The sequence below is a fragment of the Chroicocephalus ridibundus genome, chromosome 4 (assembly GCF_963924245.1).
Source record: "Chroicocephalus ridibundus chromosome 4, bChrRid1.1, whole genome shotgun sequence".
Taxonomy (NCBI): Eukaryota; Metazoa; Chordata; class Aves; order Charadriiformes; family Laridae; genus Chroicocephalus; species Chroicocephalus ridibundus.
In genome coordinates, this window is record NC_086287.1 from 3,012,616 (window position 1) to 3,033,003 (window position 20,388).

Below are 20,388 nucleotides of genomic sequence, written 5' to 3' on the forward strand. Positions count from 1 at the left end.
GTTATTTTATTCACGTATAATTACATACTCAGAGATTTATTTATTTATTTTTCGCTGCAGCTTGGAGAGGGGTTTAGCGTTTGAGAATCCAAACGGTAAATACGCCACTGTTTTCCGCATGGCCATGACACGGTTTAGGTTTTGGGTACTCCGTCTTGCCTACGAGTCTTTTCCCTTCTCCACGTACTGAGCCTTCACTCTGTTCTCTTTTTGACTCTGTTGCCATCCTTGGGGTTTTTCCATCTTGGTGCAAAGTTTAAACAACGCATCTTCTCCTAGGCACCCTCCTACGTGAGTATTCACCATTTCGTTGCTGATTAGTCTTATTCCCACTGGTCTTCCCCTGTGTAGTTCTGCTCCTTGCCACGTGGGTCTCCCGGGACCCCTGACGAGGAGCGTTGAAAAGCTCTGAAGAAGCCTGTGTGGCTTCCTCAGGGAGAGTGACTACCAGATGGCTATCTCTGCTAGTCACATTACTCCCTTCTCTGTGTGCACACGCGCAATGTGACTTTTAAGCTTATTCCTTTAAAAAAAAAAAAAAAAAAAACAACAAACCAAGGCGAACAGCTGAGGCTGAGTTGTAGCTTTTTATTGCTGTTCTTAACTCCGTGTTAGTGACTTTGAGCTCTGTCATTTTAGGGTAAAATGGGACAGAACCAAAGAGTTTGGTTCCAGCATTAAACCCAAACATCAGCTCGCTGCACTGAAAGCCTTTCTTCTTTTTGCAGTCCCTTGCAAAAACACACAACGATCTTTAAAGGTGTGGGATTCTCCTCCCTATCCTTTCAGTAAATCAAATATGGGGAGTTATCCTGGCCTATTCTACTCTGACCACAAGCATTCTGATATTTACAGGTGTTTTGTGATGCTAAACTTTACATGCATTTAACACGTTAGCAGATGAAGGGAAGAGAAAGCTTGTTCAGTCCAACCATTGAGAAGAAAGTGGGAGAGGCTGGAGACTGTCCCTTGATGAGTGTCTCAGGACCAGCTCAGGCTGCCAAGAGGGAGACAGATGTTGCCGTTCTCAGCTGCTTCCATTAGGACAGTATTTTCTTCCTGGCTTTAGAAGGAGGAGGTTCTTGATTAGAAGAACAAGGTTTTTCTTTCTTGATGTTGCTGTCACTGTTGGCTCCCTCTTTGTTTTGCTGTCGCAAAACGGGAGGTGACCAAAAATAGCGCAGGAGGAGAAGAGAAGTGGCTGCAGGGAAAATGTCTCCTCCTCCCTTTTCTCCTCCTTTCTCCAGCAGTCTTGTCACTGCGAGGGAGGAATTTGATAGCATGGCTGTTTCTTCTGGGAAGACCTACTGTTTCCATGGGAGATAGCAGGTCTTCCTCACCTCTGGAAGTCAAGCACCAAGTGAATTGTCATAGTATTGGATGCAGAGGAGGGATGACAATTTTTCTAACTCCTCTGGAGCTCTTTCCTTTTTGCATACAATTAATTTCCCTCCGCCAAAAACGTCTTGGCCCCAGGGCTCTTAAAAATGCCCAGAAGAGCCCACTTTGGGGACTAGTTTCTTTGTGATGCACGAGTTAACACTGAAAGCCTGTGATCCCACAGCACATCCTTGAGGACTGAGCACATGATCTCCACGTGCTGGTGATGTCCTAGGCCGTTCTAATCAAATGAGTGGAGAACATTTTCCAGGAAAAAGTTAACAACTTCCTATAAATTCTCTGCCAAGTGCTGCTGCCTCCATCCTTCTCGGCTATGTCTAAAAAACCCCAACATGTTTTAGTTCAAATGAGGGGAAAAAGCCCACGACAGAGTCCATTCTTTCTCAGAGCACATCTCGCCCAGCTCCAGCCTGATCCCCTTGGGAACGGAGTGGTTGTGTAATTCTAAATGGAGAAAATTTCAAAGAACCTATGGATAAAATATCGACAGCACATGACCACATGACCATCGTAGACATTACTGCCATTCTTTACAAGGAGTACAGTAGATGGGCAGTGTCCGTGTTACTTTCCACTGCTGTGTACTTCCCCACTTTACATGTGGAATCGCTTGAAGACAACTTCATGGCAAGAAACTAAACAAAGCAATGGTGGCATCCTTCTTCATGGACACCAGAGATTGTGTCTCCCTAGTGAACTCCTGTGGCGAGTATGACGGTTTCCCAGGGCTGGATCACATCATCTGCAGAATTTAATGAGCTGCCAAATGCTTCTGAATGTCAGAAAGTCCAATGAAAAATGCGCAGTACAGAACATGGCGCAGACAGAAATGCAGAGACAGAAATCAATTCTTTAGCTTGCAGCATCTCCCAGTTAATTTTCCATGAAGGTTTCTCCCCTTCCCCTCCTCCGGTGTTTTGCAGACTGTGAAATGATCAGTGTTCCCTGGAGGCAGATAGACACCCAGGTTAAGGGCCACAGGGGTGATAATTGCATTTATTGTCTGGAAAACAAATAATTGCATTTATTTTCTTAGTGCAGTGCAACCCAGCGTTGGCATTTCGTTCAGTTGAACCGAATCTCTTTCTTTTCGCTCAGATCATGCGGTAATACCGCTTATCTGACGTAGTGTCGGTGAGCAAAGTAACACAGAGCTGTTCCTGCAAGTGTGGCCGTGTGGAAGTAGTCGGGTACAAGAGGATTGTGCGTGTGTCGGGGGAGAGCTAGTAATTTTCAAGAGAAATAAAGCTTCTACAGCAAAATAGAAATTGAAGTCATTATTGTCACTCCTGATAGAATACTGGTTTATCCAACTTGCCCAGTGATGCGAGTGGTGGGGTTGGGACAGCTGAGGATGGCAGTAAGAGGAAAACATCCTTCTTGACGCTTCTTTTTGCGAGCCGAAGTCTGCTCTCCTTTGGGCACAGGGTAAGTAGGCAGTCTGTTGAGCTGTGGGTTTTCAAGCCTTTAGAAAAAATCTGTTGAGACTAAAAAAATAAACAAACAAAAGAAATCTTTCTGCTTCCCATTGCCTCCCAAACCAGGTTTTCCACATTCAAGGTCTGTTTGGGCGTGCAAGCCATTTATAACCCTGGCACATGTGAATTTTTAACAGAATGGAAATTTCTTCACTATGCCTGTTATTTCTGGTGCAGACTCCATGGTATTTGCTGTTGGCTGACCGCAGCCTCTTGCTGCCCAGTGCCCTGTGTAATAGTCACCAAGGTTTGGCTCGTTACCTGGTAAGACAATCAGGACTGTGCTGGATTGACGTGGTTTTCTGTCCAGCAGTGTTGCCACCGTGAAAGCGCCAGAGAAGCTGTGACATGGCCTAAATAGCTTATCTACCGTAAAAGGTGGTAGATATGAACACTTGTAAGATGAGTTTTCTAATTGCTCCTGATGTGTTCACTGCATCTGATTTTGAGTGTATAATTCTGGTGCTTTAACCTACCTAGCCTACCGCTCTGTCCTCACCACCTCTCAGGAGCTTTGAATCCTATACTGGAGGTTCTGCTGAGTAATTAGAAAATCTAGATAATGAATTTAGGCTCCTCCCTTAAATGGCTGAATTTAAAGGGTGTAAATGTCTCTTTTGTAGGCCAGATAAGGGTTGAAGTTCTCTGGAACAGACTGTTGAAAGGCATCTCCCAAATGCCTGGTGTGATTGCTGCCCTTCCCTTAGGGGAGTCAGTCATAGAATGAATCACAGGAGGGTTTGGGTTGGAAAGGACCTTAAAGCCCACCCAGTGCCACCCCCTGCCCTGGGCAGGGACACCTCCCACCAGCCCAGGTTGCTCCAAGCCCCGTCCAACCTGGCCTTGAACCCCTCCGGGGATGGGGCAGCCACAGCTTCTCTGGGCGACCTGGGCCAGGGGCTCACCACCCTCACAGCAAACAATTTCTCCCTCTGATCTCATCCAAATCTCCCCTCTTTCAGTGGAAAACCCTTCCCCCTTGTCCCATGGCTCCCCTCCCTGATCCAGAGTCCCTCCCCAGCTTTCCTGGAGCCCCTTGAGGGCCTGGAAGGGGCTGGAAGGTCTCCCCGGAGCCTTCTCTTCTCCAGGCTGAACCCCCCCAGCTCTCTCAGCCTGTCCTCCCAGCAGAGGGGCTCCAGCCCTCCCAGCATCTCCGGGGCCTCCTCTGGCCCTGCTCTGACAGGTCTGCGTCCTTCTTACCTTATGTCAACTCCGAATTGGCTGTGCTGGAGGGATTCATCCCATTCCATGGGTCTGGGACAAGTTAGAAAGCCTGAATGGCTTGGGGGATTCAACCTGGAATTCCAGAAAAAGTCTTTCAACTAATGAGCTACTGGGTGATTTTCAACGTATCAGCCCTGATATTTTGATTGTTTAACTTAGAAGTACACTGGTAAAAGCCGTTAAGTAGATGTTTGGTTAAAACCAGCCTTACACTGGCAATCCAGGATTGATCAGATGCTTAAAATTACCTCTGATTCTGTAGACGCTGCTTTGCTGCTTAGAAGAAGAGAAGGAGCAGAGGGAAAAATAGAGCACTTCTTTGTAAAGAGATAATGGCAGCGTTTTAGAGCGCACCTTGCAACTGGCAAAATGGAAACAGATGGCACATTTTTTAGAGAGTGGAGTTATTCCACCCTGAAGGATGTTCAAAGTCATACAAAGGGAGTTCTGCTGGGAAATCCCGTTATTGATTAACGGTTTCTAATGGGATTGGTGCTGCTTACTCTTACTGCACTCGCACATATACGTGCACCGCTTTGAAAATGCTTTTCATGGGTTCAGCTCCTTTCGTAAATGCCAAAATCATTTTATATTTTCTGGTATGTATCTTTTTTTTTCTCTGAACTTTGTAAAGGAATTGATACCTTCTCCCCTCGGTTATTTTCTTTTCATTGCTTAAATGAAAATGGCTTTTTTCCCAGCGTTAATAAATTTGTTACTGGAAATGGGAAAGGTGTTTTCAATTACAGCTGGCGCTTCTGAGCCTTCCACCAGGGTGGCAGGTATCCTTGGGGAAAAAAATCAAGCAAATAATTGATCAGTCTGGCTGTATATTGAGAGGATGGATGAGATATGTGGTGTATGAGAGTGTTATAGTACCCATATGTTAATGTGTAATCTCAGTATTGTGTTCATTCCTATTGCAGGAGTAAAGGGGGGGGCCTCTTCATAAGCTAGTCCAAAATGTCTGCTGTTGCTATTGTTATTACCTTATTTATATTCCTTTATTGCCTTGCAACCCTTTGTAGCGAGTAAAACCTCACCGTGTTGGATGTTCTGTAAAAATTAGGAACAGGTAGATTGCTTTTCCCCAAATTGCTTCTGATTTAAGTAACGGTGTACGTTAATTCTTGCACGGAGATGTCTCTGTGTTAGTTGTTATCTTTTTGATTCTGCTTATTCCTCCTTAGCAAAACAGTTCAGATTAAAACACAGCTGCGTCGGTTCTGCTGCGGTCTAGAGGGTCGCTTGTGCAAGAATGAAGGCCTGAGCTCTGCACGTGAGAAACGTAGGATGTGAAAAGCCATCGGAGAGGGATGGTGTAACGTAAAGATCAGTGGAGACAGTATTGAATTAGCCTGGTTTAATTGAAGTTTCAAACAGTCAAGAATATTTTCAGTGTTACTGAGGGAGCTGTGGAACAGTCTGTATATATGGATTATTTAGAAGAAAAGGCTCAATTATGATATAAATTGCACTCCGAGACGAAGAGCCGTTCGGATCCAAAGCATTGGCCCCTTGAGCTAGGGAGGGCCTGACCTAGAGCTAATAATAGTAGAGTCATAGAATCACAGGATGGTTTGTGTTGGAAGGACTTTAAAGCCCATCCAGTGCCACCCCCTGCCCTGGGCAGGGACACCTCCCACCAGCCCAGGTTGCTCCAAGCCCCGTCCAACCTGGCCTTGAACCCCTCCAGGGATGGGGCAGCCACAGCTTCTCTGGGCAACCTGGGCCAGGGGCTCACCCCCCTCACAGCCAAGAATTTCTCCCTCAGATCTCATCCAAATCTCCCCTCTTGCAGTGGAAAATCCTTCCCCCTCGTCCCACGGCTCCCCTCCCTGATCCAGAGTCCCTCCCCAGCTTTCCTGGAGCCCCTTGAGGGACTGGAAGGGGCTGGAAGGTCTCCCCGGAGCCTTCTCTTCTCCAGGCTGAACCCCCCCAGCTCTCTCAGCCTGTCCTCCCAGCAGAGGGGCTCCAGCCCTCCCAGCATCTCCGGGGCCTCCTCTGGCCCCGCTCCAACAGCTCCGTGTCCTTCTGCTGTTGGTGCCCCAGCGCTGGAGGCAGCGCTGCAGGGGGGTCTCACAGAGCGGAGCAGAGGGGCAGAATCCCCCCCTCGCCCTGCTGCCCACGCTGCTGGGGACGCAGCCCAGGCTGCGGGGGGTTTCTGGGCTGGGAGCGCCCATCCCTGGCTCAGACCTACATAGAAGGTCACTTACATTCAGTCTGGCCCTATTTCCCACAGGGTAGAATGTATTGCACGGAAGCAGCATGTCCCGGCATGACCCCGTTTTGGGTAAGAATCAGTTCAGATAACTAAGGCTGAGCAGTTCCAGTTCCTTCCACCTGCTGTGACCTGCCAGCCTTGCCGAGCACAGGGACGGAGTTTGCCTCTGCAGGGGGGTTTTATCTGTGCCAGCCCCCCACAAGCACACCCACGAAGCGACGAAATGTGCTTTTGCATTGCCGTACGAGACAGCGGGCCAGCCTTAACTGTGGTGGATTTTTTTCCCTTGTTTGCACAGACCCTTCATGCTTCTTCCGCCGCTGATGGAGTGGATGCGAGTGGCGATCACCTACGCTGAGCACCGGCGCAGTCTAACTGTGGACAGTGACGATATCAGGCAGACAGCCAGACTGCTCTTACCCGGACTGGACTGCGAGCCCCGGCAGCTAAAGTACGTGAACTAAGCTTTATAAGCAGCTAAAGCAGTCGTAACTTCTCACAATATTCTTCTTACTACATTTCACAGAAGCCAGATCTCAAAATACTATACAGGCGGTACGTGTTTAACCTTGTAGTATTCCAAGAGATGAAGAAGTGTTTGGGCAAACACTGCAGCTGGGGTAGAAAAATTTTTGTCTTGACAAAAGTTCTGTAGGAGGAATGAGACAGAGAAGGATTGAGATACAAGTACCTGGGGTTTTTTTATGCCTCAGACTTAATTACAAGATTGTTCTTTGCTTTTTGAGATACCTTGATGAAAAGTATCGGTGCCTTTTAAAATCTTCCCCTCACGTATATATTGAACGGGGATTTATAATTAGCTTGGTTCATTAGCACATCATAGGCATTTTATTCGGGTTTGTAGACCTTTAAGTTGCTGTCATTAGCACTGGTTTTGATATCGGGGTCACGTCTTGAACTTTAGTACAAGATAAATTCTTCAGTGAATTTTATCCCCCATATGCCTTTGGGTTAAATGAGTGGGCGGAACACGTTATTAATAATAAATAATACTTTTATCATGCTCTTAAGTGATGAAATGATCACCTGAAAAGATAAAAATATACCTTTAGTCTTAGAATTCTTTTTCACGAACAATAAAAGCAACAAGAGGCTTTTAATCGGGAGTTTTGGATCTGGTCTTGTTGCTTTTTACCTTTTCCTTCTGCAGCCCAAAAGGCTCTTGCTTTTTTGCTACATCTCTTACTCCCTGTTTGTGAACCGAAGGGTAGTGATTATTACCCACAAAACATGACGCGAAGCTTAATTAGTTGGCGAGTTTGGTGGTGCAATTAGATGAGTGAATGTTTTGCCAGCTGCAGCCGACTCCTGGTCTTGTTCGGAGCTCTGGGCTCCTGCCGCTCTCGCGAGCCGGGGTACCTGCCCGAGTGCTTCCTAAAAGTGGAGTTAACCAGGTGATCCTCAGCAGTTACTTAAATTCCTCGGCTTCACGCTGGCAGGGAGCAGTGGAACTTGGCGTCCACAAAGCAGGAGTTGTACGTTTATTCCAGGAAGGCTTTTCTTCTCCCTTTTCTCTGCCAGTCTACGTGTGCTCTGGGTCAACTAAAGCAGGCGCTACTCTGGCTTGCGCGTGGATGGTGGGTGCTAGTGTAGGCGACCTAATATGGGCTAAACTCATTTTACGTGTGTGCCTAATGCTTGTCAAAATCTTTTAAATTCTTTGATGAACCGTACCGCAGAAGACCAACCTAATCACAAATACTTCCAGTCAGTTTCGTGGTTTTTCTTTCAGTCTCTCCTTTAGAAAGACTTTTGATTTCAAAACCGAATCCAAACTTCCATTTCAAAGGCATCCAGCTCCATCTCTGCACTGGTTTTTCGCGCACATTCACATACAAAGTACAGGTAGTCCCGTCCTTTGTAGATCATATTCCTTAAAAAACCAACCAAAAGAGGGCAGGGATTTTGGTGTTTGATTTTGCTGCTGCTCTGAGCTACAAGGAAACACTTAGAGACAGCCTTTGTGAAAATGGGCTTCATCTCACTCATTTCAAACTGAAGCCGTAACGATACAGGTATGAATTGAAGGTCTCGACAGAAACCCAGGGAGTCCAAAATAATGTAGGCAATAAATAAAAACGAGAAGCAGGTCTAAAGGGCCTGAGCCACACTATGTGGGATCCTCGGGCACAAGATAATTGAGCTGCTGGGTTGTTAAGGGTTAGTAGGACTGGCCTGGGGAAGGAGTATGGTAGAGGGTTCTGTCCAGTTGGTTGTTATGACAGGAAGAATGGCAATTCTGTAAGGAAACTGAGATCCTTTCACACCTTTTGCCCCACCAGACGGTTCCTCCCTAGGGACGTATGCAGCGTGCATTCCCTGCAGGTGCATCAACCTCTGCTTTGAAGCAACGCACGTCATCTTTGTAGGAGAGGTCCAAAATCAAAGTTAAGCTTGATCAGGTCTTTGTTCTGAACTGTCTCGCCTGAGTTTTATTTTCAGAGGTCTAAGGATGTCCCGTGATGTGTGGTATGAGAGAAAGAGCATTCATTGTCTTTTTGCTGCATGAAAGATTTAAACTAACAGAAAAAGAAACAGGAGGAGAGAGCAGTGTCTTGTTTCCAGTGTCCATTATATCATCCTTTGAAGCTGCCGTTTGTATCTAGCCATTACAGCACGTTTAGGGGAAAAGGAAATCTTGGAATCATAGAACCATAGGGTTGGCAGGGCCCTCTGGAGATCATCCCCTCCAACCCCCTGCCAGAGCAGGGTCACCCAGAGCAGGTGGCACAGGAACGCGTCCAGGCGGGTTTGAATGTCTCCAGAGACGGAGACTCCCCCACCTCTCGGGGCAGCCTGTGCCAGGGCTCTGCCACCCTCAGGGTAAAGAAGTTCCTCTGAAGCCAGATTCCCCCCTGGTTTGCTGTGGGACTACAGGCAAATCGCGACTGGCTTTTCCTCATGATGCACAGGGTAAAAGTCATCTAATGATAGTTCCTTGCAGCGGTGATGCATCAGGTAGGGTATGTTGAAATCCCTGAAAGAGAAGTTGCGCAGAAGAACAACATATAATTAGTATAACCTGAAATTCAGACCTAATATCTGTTCTTTGACACCGACTGCTTGGGCAGTACAGTCCTCCACAACAACTGGTTTTGTCTTAGCGGATGAAGCCTTCCGATAGGATGCTCTCAGTTTACGTCTGCCAGACAATTTATAAACATCTTCAGTACTCACCTGTTGCTGGTTAAATGACAGTATCAGGGGGAAACGCTAAGTTGCAGAGAACTGTGTTGCTTTTCCACCTACTTAAATATAAATGTTGGGATTTTAAGTTATTATCACACACTGCTTTTTTTATTATTATTTTTTCTTCACTGCAGGCCAAATTTAAATCGTTCACTTACCAGTAGTTATACTTCTAGTAGTCGTTACTGCTTATGAAACCCAAAGAGCGCGCCAGGCTCCTGCTCCCTCTTCAAGCTGTCCTGTCCCAAATGAGGACCTCAGCCCTGTCCTGGGGCTCTGCCCTCCCCCGTGTCTCTCAGGCCACCTTCGGTTCTTCAGTCTCTCCTGGGGCTCAGCTGGGCCTGCGTGGGAGCAGCTCTCCGGGCAAGTGCAGGAGCACGGGCTTTGCTCTACGAAGCGTGCAAAAGTTTGCGGCTCTTCTCCACAGGGTAACAACTCACACATGGAAAACCTGCTGCGGTTACAGCTGCTGCACAGCAGTTGTGCGTACGTGGGCTCTCCCCCCACCCCGGCTCTCGTAGGATGCTCGAACTTTTATCACACTCTAAAAGAAAAAGCTCCTTTGCATCTATGGCAGAAGAGGGTGCTGTCAAGCTCCCGCTACAGAGTCAGCGTGGGCTGAGCCTGCAGGTCCCCCAGGAGTAAAGCTCCCAAATTAGAACTTCAAATTCTGGCCTCCTGGCAGCTCTGCACCAAGACCTACAGTCCGCCTTCTCGCTGGGTCTCCCTCACTGCTCCATGCAACTGGTTTGTTTTGCTCTTGGCTCTGCAGAGCTCGTCAGTGACCTGTCCCCCCACCGCCCTTGCTCCACCAGCACCTGTAAACACCACTGGGGGGGACCATGCCCGTTAGCAACACAGAAACAGTGTGCAAAGACAGGTACCATCCCTTCAAAAACTTTTGTTTTCTGAGGTTCGCTGGATTTCAAGTGATGTCATTTCAGGTTTTTTTGCATAGGGTTCTTCTTCTCCTTATTAGTATACAAAGACATTGCATCATGGTGACCCTGCTCTGGCAGGGGAGTTGGACTAGATGATCTCCAGAGATGTCTTCCAGCCCCTATCGTTCTGTGATTTTCTGTATAACGTTGTAGCATCATGGTACTGTACCAGTTACCTCAGTAGAACAAGGTTATTAATTGACTATCCTAGCTCCAGGACTTACGTCTAGTCTCTTACCTCACTGTCCTCTCTGTAGTCTGTGTGTCCCCATCTAGTATCTGGGTGCTTCAGAGATCTTCTCATCAAATAGTTGTACTCAGCTGCCTCGGGGACACATTTCATTTGTAGATGTACCTCCAAAGAGCTAAGGATTCTGAGACCATCACTTTGGTTCCCTGCAGATTGTTCCCCGAATCGTACCCTGCCGTAGTTCCTTTCTGAAAGCAGCTGCGGCGAGATACAGGTTTCCCCTCTACAGTGTGACCGGTCACCAGGCTGCGGGGGGGGGGGATCTTTGTCAACTCAGCATATTGCTCATAGCATCTGCTCACCATTTGTCATCCACCATCAATGCAAGTTGAGAAGCATTAAAAAACGACAAGCTGAATTGAAACGTGAATAAGATTCATCTTGAATGTTGTACGCGAAGTGATGTAGTGGTGTACTTGCCCGCCAGGCCGTACAGAGTTTCCAGAAGAGGTTAACCTTGGTGAAAGAATCTCATTTTTCAAAGGAACTTGGCAGGCTGGTATCTCGCTCACTGAGGGTTTGCACAAGAGCCTGTGCTGAAAACCAGACAAGTGGTAGAGAGGGCATTTGCCCCGAAATAACATCAAAGGGCTGACCGTCTCGGTGCCCAGCTCAGATAGGAAACTCCTCCGATTTGGCAATGCTTCTTCAGTGAAGGAGATGCACTTCCAGCTTTGGAATTCAGAAGCCTCTGAGCAGATAACCAGAGGATTTACAGTAATCCCTGGGCTCCTTCCAGATGAGATAAAGGTCGTTTGATAGTCATCTAAAGGATAAGGATTTCACAGAGCCTCACAGATACGTGAACACACTTCCTTTTATTGAGGCGTCGGAAAAGAGTTGAGAATGTTTCACTATCTAAATTTGATGTCTTTTTTTTTTTTTTAATTTTGATTTTCTTTTCCAGAAATGGCTTTTATTTCAAAATAACAGCTATTCTGGTAGACAGACAGCATAATTGTTTCAACCTAGACCTACACTGGTATTTTATTAGATACACTTTCTCTCCACCTCTTTCTCCTCCGTGCAATCTGTTTTTCTCTATGTTTGATAGACTGTCCTATAACAAGCAGGAAACTACAAATATGACATCCAAAATATATACAGCTAATTATTGAAAGCAACTGGCTTTTGGTGGTGTTTTTTTTTGTGAGAAGCGGATCTAAGGAGACGTGGTCGCTGGAGGTTTGCAGCCTGTGACACCGCTCCCACCGCAATAACCCCGGCTGCTCGGTGCCCGTTCTGGTACGGGCGTATCCCGGCATCCCCTTCCCTTTTGCTGGGTAAGATGTGGCAGAAGCGGTCCCTGGTCCAGGGCTACCCAGGGAGTTGAGGGACTGGGTGGTAACTACCACTCTTGAGCAGGAATAAGGATTTCTTCCTGCCTTTCCCTGGGAGAAGGGCACTGATGAGGTTTCTCTACTTGGAAACCGTTTTTTAAATTTTTTTTTTTTTTTGCAGTGTTTACATGACCTTACTGTCTTTCTCTAAGAACTACAACTTCTATCTCCAGTGTGAGTGAGGTTAGCCAGATTTTTCAGAAATGATTAAGCAGTGGGGAAGGTGTTCGATAGGTAAAATCACGAAAATTCATGAGCCCGATTTCTAAGGAGACGGGGCTAAAAAAAAAACCAGGAAACAAAAAATCCAGAAATTATGTTGTTCTTCACAGACCTGAATGCTGCTTTAGTTCCTTCCGGAGACTGGATGCTAAGGCTGCTACTGAAAAATTCCAGCAGGATCTGGGTTTCCGAATGCTAAACTGTGGAAGGACAGATCTGATCAACCAAGCAATCGATGCACTGGGACCTGACGGGGTTAACACCATGGATGATCAGGTAAGCTGCTGTGTAACCACACACGCAAAAACAAATTGCATCTTCCTTTCCGTGTGGCGAATCAATAGACGAGGTCCGTAAATGTTAGTTTGCCTCTCCAGGGCCTTTCTAATTCTAGCTTCTGTTTTAGTCTGAAAATGTATCCCTTAAAAAACAAAAAAAATACACCTCTGGGTCAAAGCCTCGAGTGAATTGTTTCTTTATCAGCCGGAATGTAGGTCTGTTCCTTGGACGGCTGGTGTCGGACACTGATGGAAGACAGGTCAGCGCGCGGCTACAAAGGGAAAGTCTGACGTTGGCTTAATGCTAAGACAATGTCGGAACAAAGCGGCTTTTTGCCAGTGACACTCTCTTCTGGTTCAACGGCCCAAATGCAGACTGGGTCAGCGAGGAGCAACCAAAAGGTGTTGCTGTCTGATGGCTTTCAGGCGCGAAGTGAGTTACATGTTCTCAGCACGGTCTGGCATAGAAGAAACAGCCCCAACAACCCCAGTGGCACCGGTATCAGTCAGTATTAGCGTCCTTGAAAGTCCATCATGCTCCTGTGTCTATTTTTTTCATTTTTACCGGTTCCCTGCTCAGCAACATTGAACCATAAGGATTCGGTAGTCTGGGGAATCTTCAGCTGCTTCTGCTGGTGCTGTCAGTCCTATCAAGTAACGGCAGCCTGTTCTCTGGGGCATCATTCAGTGCATTGAATTAGCTTTTAATTTAAAAAAAAAAAAAACCAACAAAACTCCTCTAAATAAACACTCATTATAGCTGTCACAGCAATGAGAACGAGCTGTCGCGTCTCGGAAACAATGGGATGTTTATCAGTAGGAAGGGTTTACGTTCAAGTAGAGCGGTTTTCTCATAGACAGTATTTTACCGCAGTAGCATTTCAAACCAAATTCTGAAACACGGTACTTTCCACCGTCCTGCAATTTTAAAGGAAGTGTGAATGTGCACACAAATACGAGCGGAGACTGCGCCTGCACAAGCGTCTGTCTAGGTATGGAGTTGCCTTATTTACATACCCAGTACCAGGAGCTTTGTGGTCCCAGAGCTGGGGTATCACAGCGTAAGTCCCCTTGACATTGACTTTATTAAAGTGACAAAGGCAGCAGATTTATATTACAAGGATCTGCCGCTTACTTCCTGTGTTGATTTTTTTTTTTTCATAGGATTTTGCAGTTCTTGTTTATGTAGCCCTGAGGCCTTTTGTTCTCTCAAAGCAGATGATTTTGCGTTGTGAACTTTGCTGTCCTAACACCAAAGACGCTGGTGCCAAGACCGGCACTTCTCGCTGCGCGATGGTTTTTACCTCTCTTCTTCAGCCAGACAGCAAACTGGGAGCTCTTTGCCTTTTTTATGCATAAAGACCCCGCGTTCTGCAGGCAACTCGTTGGGAAGTTTGAAGAGCTTCTGCTGTCACTTATTTATGGTCTCATTGTCATCCTGTTGATGTCACCCTCCAGCCAGTCCCGCTGTGAACAGAGGGATTGCAGCGTGCTGGCGGCTCTGTCGTCTTTGCAGAATGCTGCTCCCACGTCTCCAGGCGGTGTTTTGGCAGAGGAGGGCAAGCCAGGCTCCCTCTGGAGATGTTGCTGCTCTGGAATTCTCTGCTTTAGTGGTTCTGCAGCAACTCGTCATCTCTGCAGCTGAGCAAGTGTCCTCCACTGCGCTCCCAGTCACAGGCGAAGTTACATCCAGACTCCAGCAGTGAGTCTGCCAGAGCTGGAGTATGCACACTGAGGAACAAGCAGGGAATGCCAAACTCATACCAAAAATAAAATAATAATAATAATAATAATAATTATTGGTAAGGTAAGCCAGTACAAAGCTGCTAGTTTTAGAAGCCTGATGGTGGCAGTAAATACGGACTTGTCCCTGCAGACCCGAGTTCTGAATTCTCAGTTCAGTTTATTTATCTATAATGAGTTGATCCTCCCAAGCCCCCCCCAAAAGCCAAACCCATCCATCCCCCCCACCACCCGAAACATCTTTGCAAATGTCACTGCCTCAGAGGCAGGAAGATGTGAATTGTGGCTGGTTTGAAAGGACGCCTTTGCAGGTACAAGGTCAGCGCTCCTCAGTGTGAGACGTAATTCTGGTTTATGATACGCGTCCGTCTCTAAAGATGAAGCTGTGTTATTACACAATGAGCAAGGAGATGCCGCCTGTGAAAAATTCAAACACTCACAATAATTAAGGAGTGGGGGGAAGCCATAGGACGTGAGCAGGAAGGGATTTTAGTAGGCCGTTTCCTTTCTGTCCTTGGCTACTTCTGGGGTGGACTCCATAAGTATGGCTCATTTCTCTCATAATTCATCTCTGAGCCGTCACGGTTTGCTGGCTAAGTAGAGAGAGCGAGATTTATGGGATTGAAATGCTGAAATATTGTGGCAAATAGGATTTTAGCAGTGGGGATGAGTTGCCAAATAAATTCATCTTGTGTATTTTTGTGTTGTTTTCCGCTTTTGGTTCATCTGGCTACAAATGATCCAAGAAATGGTATTTCTTTTTTGGCAGCCTTGGGAAAGCTCAAGAATTGTGGACAATACACAGCTGGGATTTTCAGTGATCCCTTTTGTATTCTCGCAGTCTTGTCCCCTGATGTTCGATCCACGTCGCTTTCTGATATTAACACGTTGTGTGCCCGCTCTGCAGGGAAACCAAAGTTGTTTTGAACATACACGTACACACATGCGTGCCTGCACACACACGCTCTTCTGTACGTTAAGGTTCAAACTCACTGTGTCCGTGCAGCTTCACTGTTGATAGGTATAGAAAGATAACCTTATTTTCTTCCTTCTTCCTGAAGGGTATGACCCCACTAATGTACGCCTGCGCTGCTGGAGATGAAGCCATGGTCCAAATGCTTATAGATGCTGGAGCAAATTTAGATATACCAGTGAGTAACAGAGGACCCTCTCTCCGTAATTATTCATCTGTAAACTAACAAGAGCGTTATGAAATCTCTCCTAGCAACTGGAGGCTTCATTTCTGGAAGCTTCTGAGCAAGCCACTTCTTTCAGAAATCATTGCTTCAGGGATTTGGGAGGGGGAAGAAAACCTGCAAAACCTCTCGGAGCACTCAGTGGCTCCAATTATGATTGGCATTGGCAAGTCTAATTGGCATGGCGGGGGTAAAGGGGCCTCCAGCCTGAAAGAGCTGCCACTAGGAGAAACCAATAAGCCCATTAAAAAGGCCCAGGGGACGGGACAGAGTGACTAGCGCTGGCGGTGTGCTCTAAATGGCGTAAGTTACCGTTCCCTGGGGTTGTCACTTACAAAGGAAAAAGCCAGTTATGTACAAGTGTGAAGACGACGGCAGACAGATACTGCAATGGTTAATGACTACCTGGTTCCTCTCCCCCAGGTCCCCAGCACCTCTCCACGATACCCTTCAGTCCACCCCGACAGCCGACACTGGACCGCTCTTACCTTCGCTGTCTTACATGGGCACATCTCTGTTGTTCAGGTAAGCGGAGAAAATGCCCCGTTGGGGAATCTTTACAGGAGAGACGGAGGGAGCGGAGAGCAGCCCCCTCGCTGTCAGCCTTCCTGAGCACGAGTCCCTCACGGGCTCCAGGTGCCGTTTGGTGGAAGCCTTCTAAAAACCAGCGTGTTTTGAAAAGGAGGAGAACTCAACCGATGCTTTTCTTGCGGAACTGTGAATTGCTGACATAATTCCTAGCAAGGCCTTGATAACAAAACACATATGTTTCCTTATTTTTCTTTGGTTTCAGTATTGGTCCATGGCTTACCACATCCAGAACGATGCTGCGCGATCGTTTCTTTGGTATTAGAGAAACTAGTGCTTCGTGTGGAGTGGTTACAGGCAGACTGCTTGATCAGGATGCTCTCTGACATTAGACGTTAATTGGTTTCTACATTTACATGTGTAAAAATTAAGCGTATGCTGATTTCTGCTCTAATGGCAGCAAATCATCTGTAACTTCCTTTATAATCCTTGAGAATTGCATGAACGAGACTTCAGGTGTCATGGGAGTTGAGCCTCTCGCATCCTCCCTGCTCCCTTTTCTTGGGAATTAACGCAGAACTGGGTAGAGTCCTGGAAACTGGACCTGAACTTCAAGAGGAATTCAGAACTGATCACGGCAGATAGTCAATCGCCGGTGAATTTAATTACCCTTCTGCTCAAAGGGAGAAAAAAAAAAAAAAAGGTGTAAGCAAATGGAGGCTGCACACACTCATTTTTTGTTTGTGTACGTTTGTAAATAATTACAGAGATTAGATCCCACCTGGCAAATTGCCAGGGCAGCCTTTGCTATTACAAAGGTTGGTCAGCCTTAATTTACGTGGGAGATAAGAGCGTGATTCTCCCAGGAGAATGCAGCCAAGGATATCAAAGCTCCTGTTGGACTGTGTTATCCCCCACGTTCATGTCTTTTATTTTGGTTAGAACTTCTGAAGTTTTCATACATTTTTTTCATTTGGCAACTATTATTTTAAAAGGGTGGATGTCAGCTTTTGCTGAAATGGGTGTATAAACTCGCCTTTCCAGCCAAGGTCCACCGTGCAATCCTTGCGTGGAAGAGCTGGCATCCCAAGGGAGAAACAAACCAGCCGAGGACCCAGCAGGTCGTGCTCTGCAAGAAGTTTTATATATAAAAATGTGAATGTTTATGTGCTTCGTGCCAAGGTCAGCGCTAATTGGGGACGGCTGAAAGTGTTAAATTGCGAGAGTGTTCTAGGACAGCACCAGCTGGGCTCCTGCGCCCAGTGGAGGAACCTCCGCTGGTGATGGGGCAGGGCTCGTCCTCGCTGCCATGGGAGAGGGGTGGCACCCGTCGCTCTGCGCCCGCGAGCGCTGCTCTGGGTGCCCTGATGCTGCCTGCCAGCCAGCCCTGCCCATAAAAGTTCCCTGTCATCTTGGGAGGGGGGTAATTTCCCTTGCGAGCAGCTCGGGGCGTGCCGTGAAAGCAGGTTCTGCGTGTGGCAAACGCCTGCGGCTGCCGGGGCCTCCTTGCGCAGCTCCATAGGGCTGAGAGACCGAATCGTGTTTGGCCTCCAGGGCTAATTCCCTGGAGGAACCTTGTTTCCTGCTCACAGCGTGAAACTAAGTAAGATGGACTTCCTGCGCTGAAGAGAAGCTCTGACTGCAGAGCTCTTTGGAGTTGGGAAATTACAATTGCAAAACCATCTTTGTAAAGGAGATTTTAAAAAAGGAAAAAAAAAAAAAAGTAGGCGATGTTCTCCAAGCTGCCAGCTGAGCACCTTCCCAGCACAAACTCACTACTGAAAGCACAGTAAAGCAAAAGAAAATAAGAAAACTCTAAAGTGACATTCATGTGGAGACTTTAGCCCTAGGCTGAGGGAGGAAACGCATGAGAAATTTGCCTTGTAATAGGTATTTTGCTTTAACCTTTGAGATGGTCCCTTTGTGTGCGTGCACTCTCCACTACGAGTCTATGGGTTTTCCTTTCTAACACACAGCCCCTTCTGTTCTGTCCTGAATGGCTCTTTTCTCAACTCCTTGTCTTTCACGTGTCTGTTGCAGCTGCTCTTGGACGCTGGTGCCCACGTAGAGGGCTCTGCAGTTAACAGCGGAGAGGACAACTACGCCGAGACTCCACTCCAGCTGGCTTCAGCCGCAGGTGAGCTCGGTGCAGCCTCAGCACACTCCGTCTCTTGCTACCACCAAACAACCACAACAAATTCACGCCTGGGTCCCACGTCTCTAAAATGCCTTAGGAGTCACTTTGCACTGAGTTCTAAGGGACTGTAAAGATACCAAATGACCAGCACAGTGAGCGGGCTACTCTGCATTTTTTTAATTTCTTGTGAGACCCCCCTGCAGTGCTGCCTCCAGCGCTGGGGCACCAACAGCAGAAGGACACGGAGCTGTTGGAGCGGGGCCAGAGGAGGCCCCGGAGATGCTGGGAGGGCTGGAGCCCCTCTGCTGGGAGGACAGGCTGAGAGAGCTGGGGGGTTCAGCCTGGAGAAGAGAAGGCTCCGGGGAGACATGAAAGAGCCTTCCAATATCTGAAGGGGGCCTACAAGAAAGCTGGAGGTGGACTTTTTACAAGGGCATGTAGTGATAGGACGAGGGGGATGGCTTCAAACCAGAAGAGGGGAGACTTAGATGAGATCTGAGGGAGAAATTCTTGGCTGTGAGGGTGGTGAGCCCCTGGCCCAGGCTGCCCAGAGAAGCTGTGGCTGCCCCATCCCTGGAGGGGTTCAAGGCCAGGTTGGACGGGGCTTGGAGCAACCTGGGCTGGTGGGAGGTGTCCCTGCCCAGGGCAGGGGGTGGCACTGGGTGAGCTTTAAGGTCCTTCCAACCCAAACCATCCTGTGATTCTATGACTCTACCATTATTAGCTCTAGGTCAGGCCCTCCCTAGCTCAAGGGGCCAATGCTTTGGATCAGAACGACGGGCGCCAAAGGAGTCTCTGCATTTGCAGCTAGTCCCAACGCTCACCTCCTGCCAGCGGCCTCCAGCGCAACGGTGACTGAAACAGCTCCTTTGCGCAGGGCACTGTCGAGAAACATAAACCAGCTACTGTCTAGTCTAGGCGCGTCTTGGATCTAAATAACTTCCAGATGCAGAAATTAACAAGTTTAAATTCAGCCTGGGGAAAAATAACTGCTATATAAAGAAATTTGTTTTATTAATTTAGTAAATACAGGTAAAATTCTGCAATTCTTCTGCCTAACTGTGAGGAGAAGAGTTTAGCGTTCTGTGAACAAGTCTGTGCTAGCCTAAAAGTACCTGTTGTTTTTCAACACTTTTCATCTCTAACACTTTTTACTTTTTTTCTCCTTTATTTCGTTGTGCTTCATTTTTGTGCTTTTATGAAGATGAGTCTCTGTCTTGCCCCGGGCCAAGCTTTATTGAAGGGATAAAGAAACGGTCCCCTCCCTTCCCAGTGACGGCCCCTCACGGTGCTGGCTCTGCTGCCCCCCCTCCGTGCTACATCTAGGGCGAGTGGTGGCAAGGAGGCCTGGCTGAACGTGGGCTGCTCCCATAGACTGCTCTGCTTAAACTGGTGGCGTACATCTCCGCTGGTGTGCATTGAGAGCGCCAGACCAGTTTAATTCTCTTTCATTCTACCTCTAGATGCTAGTTGGGTAATTTAAGTGCTTTGTGACTCAGTTTCTCTCTCTGAGATGTTACAAAGTCTACCGTGTGCCTGCAGGACCTTAGTTGGTAGCACAAATGTTGCTGGTACGGTGTCTGTTACCAATCCTGTGTTATATGCTTTCAAAGAGGTAATGGACGTGGAATCATGGTTGTTTCTGTCATTTTTTTTCCTAGGGAACTACGAGTTGGTCAGCTTATTGCTAAGTAGGGGTGCTGATCCGCTCCTCAGCATGTTGGAAGTCAATGGTATGTCCTCATCCCTCCATGAAGATATGAACTGCTTCAGTCACTCAGCTGCACATGGGCACAGGTACAGCGCCGTTCGTGTTCTGAACAGGGTATTTTTCCTAAGGAATTCCCGTGTGACTTCTTACACCCAAAGCGCCGGGGCTGCAGTTCAGAAGATCTTCAGGCTCTCCTGATAGCAACCATTTTTCAAACTCTCCTGATAGCAACCATTTCTAGTGCAGCGCAGTTTCTCAGACGCTTTGGACGTAGGTATTGCCTTTTGAGCGTTTTGGGGAGCTGAAGGATTCTTTGCACTGGTAGTTGCTCTGTTACAGCCCTTCAAGAAAAAATTATGCAAGGCTTACCTTATTCAGCAACTAGAGCTTTGATTAAAAAAAAGGGATTCTATTTTAGTCAAAAGCACAAAATACAACAGAAGGGTCTTTGTTTGCTTTTTTTGCTTATTCTCTCACGTGCTGGTCTAGCTCTGCAGCACTAAGA

At 47.3% G+C, this 20,388-nt stretch overlaps 2 protein-coding genes across 3 annotated transcripts in view; one reads left to right on the forward strand and one right to left on the reverse strand.

Annotated features, from left to right (window-relative positions):
- ABTB2 (ankyrin repeat and BTB domain containing 2) overlaps positions 1 to 20,388 on the forward strand; it is a 136,398-nt gene that overhangs the window by 107,482 nt on the left and 8,528 nt on the right. For both annotated transcript variants that reach the window (XM_063334525.1, XM_063334526.1), the window contains exons 4-9: positions 6,626 to 6,778; positions 12,401 to 12,566; positions 15,373 to 15,462; positions 15,931 to 16,032; positions 18,076 to 18,172; positions 19,834 to 19,969. In XM_063334525.1, the coding sequence (XP_063190595.1) occupies positions 6,626 to 6,778; positions 12,401 to 12,566; positions 15,373 to 15,462; positions 15,931 to 16,032; positions 18,076 to 18,172; positions 19,834 to 19,969 (744 nt within the window). The remainder of the gene's footprint in view (positions 1 to 6,625; positions 6,779 to 12,400; positions 12,567 to 15,372; positions 15,463 to 15,930; positions 16,033 to 18,075; positions 18,173 to 19,833; positions 19,970 to 20,388) is intronic.
- Positions 16,084 to 20,388, reverse strand: part of NAT10 (N-acetyltransferase 10) — a 45,878-nt gene continuing 41,573 nt past the window's right edge. The window contains exon 29 of the transcript XR_010071024.1: positions 16,084 to 16,708. The gene's annotated coding sequence lies outside the window, so the exon portion shown is untranslated. The remainder of the gene's footprint in view (positions 16,709 to 20,388) is intronic.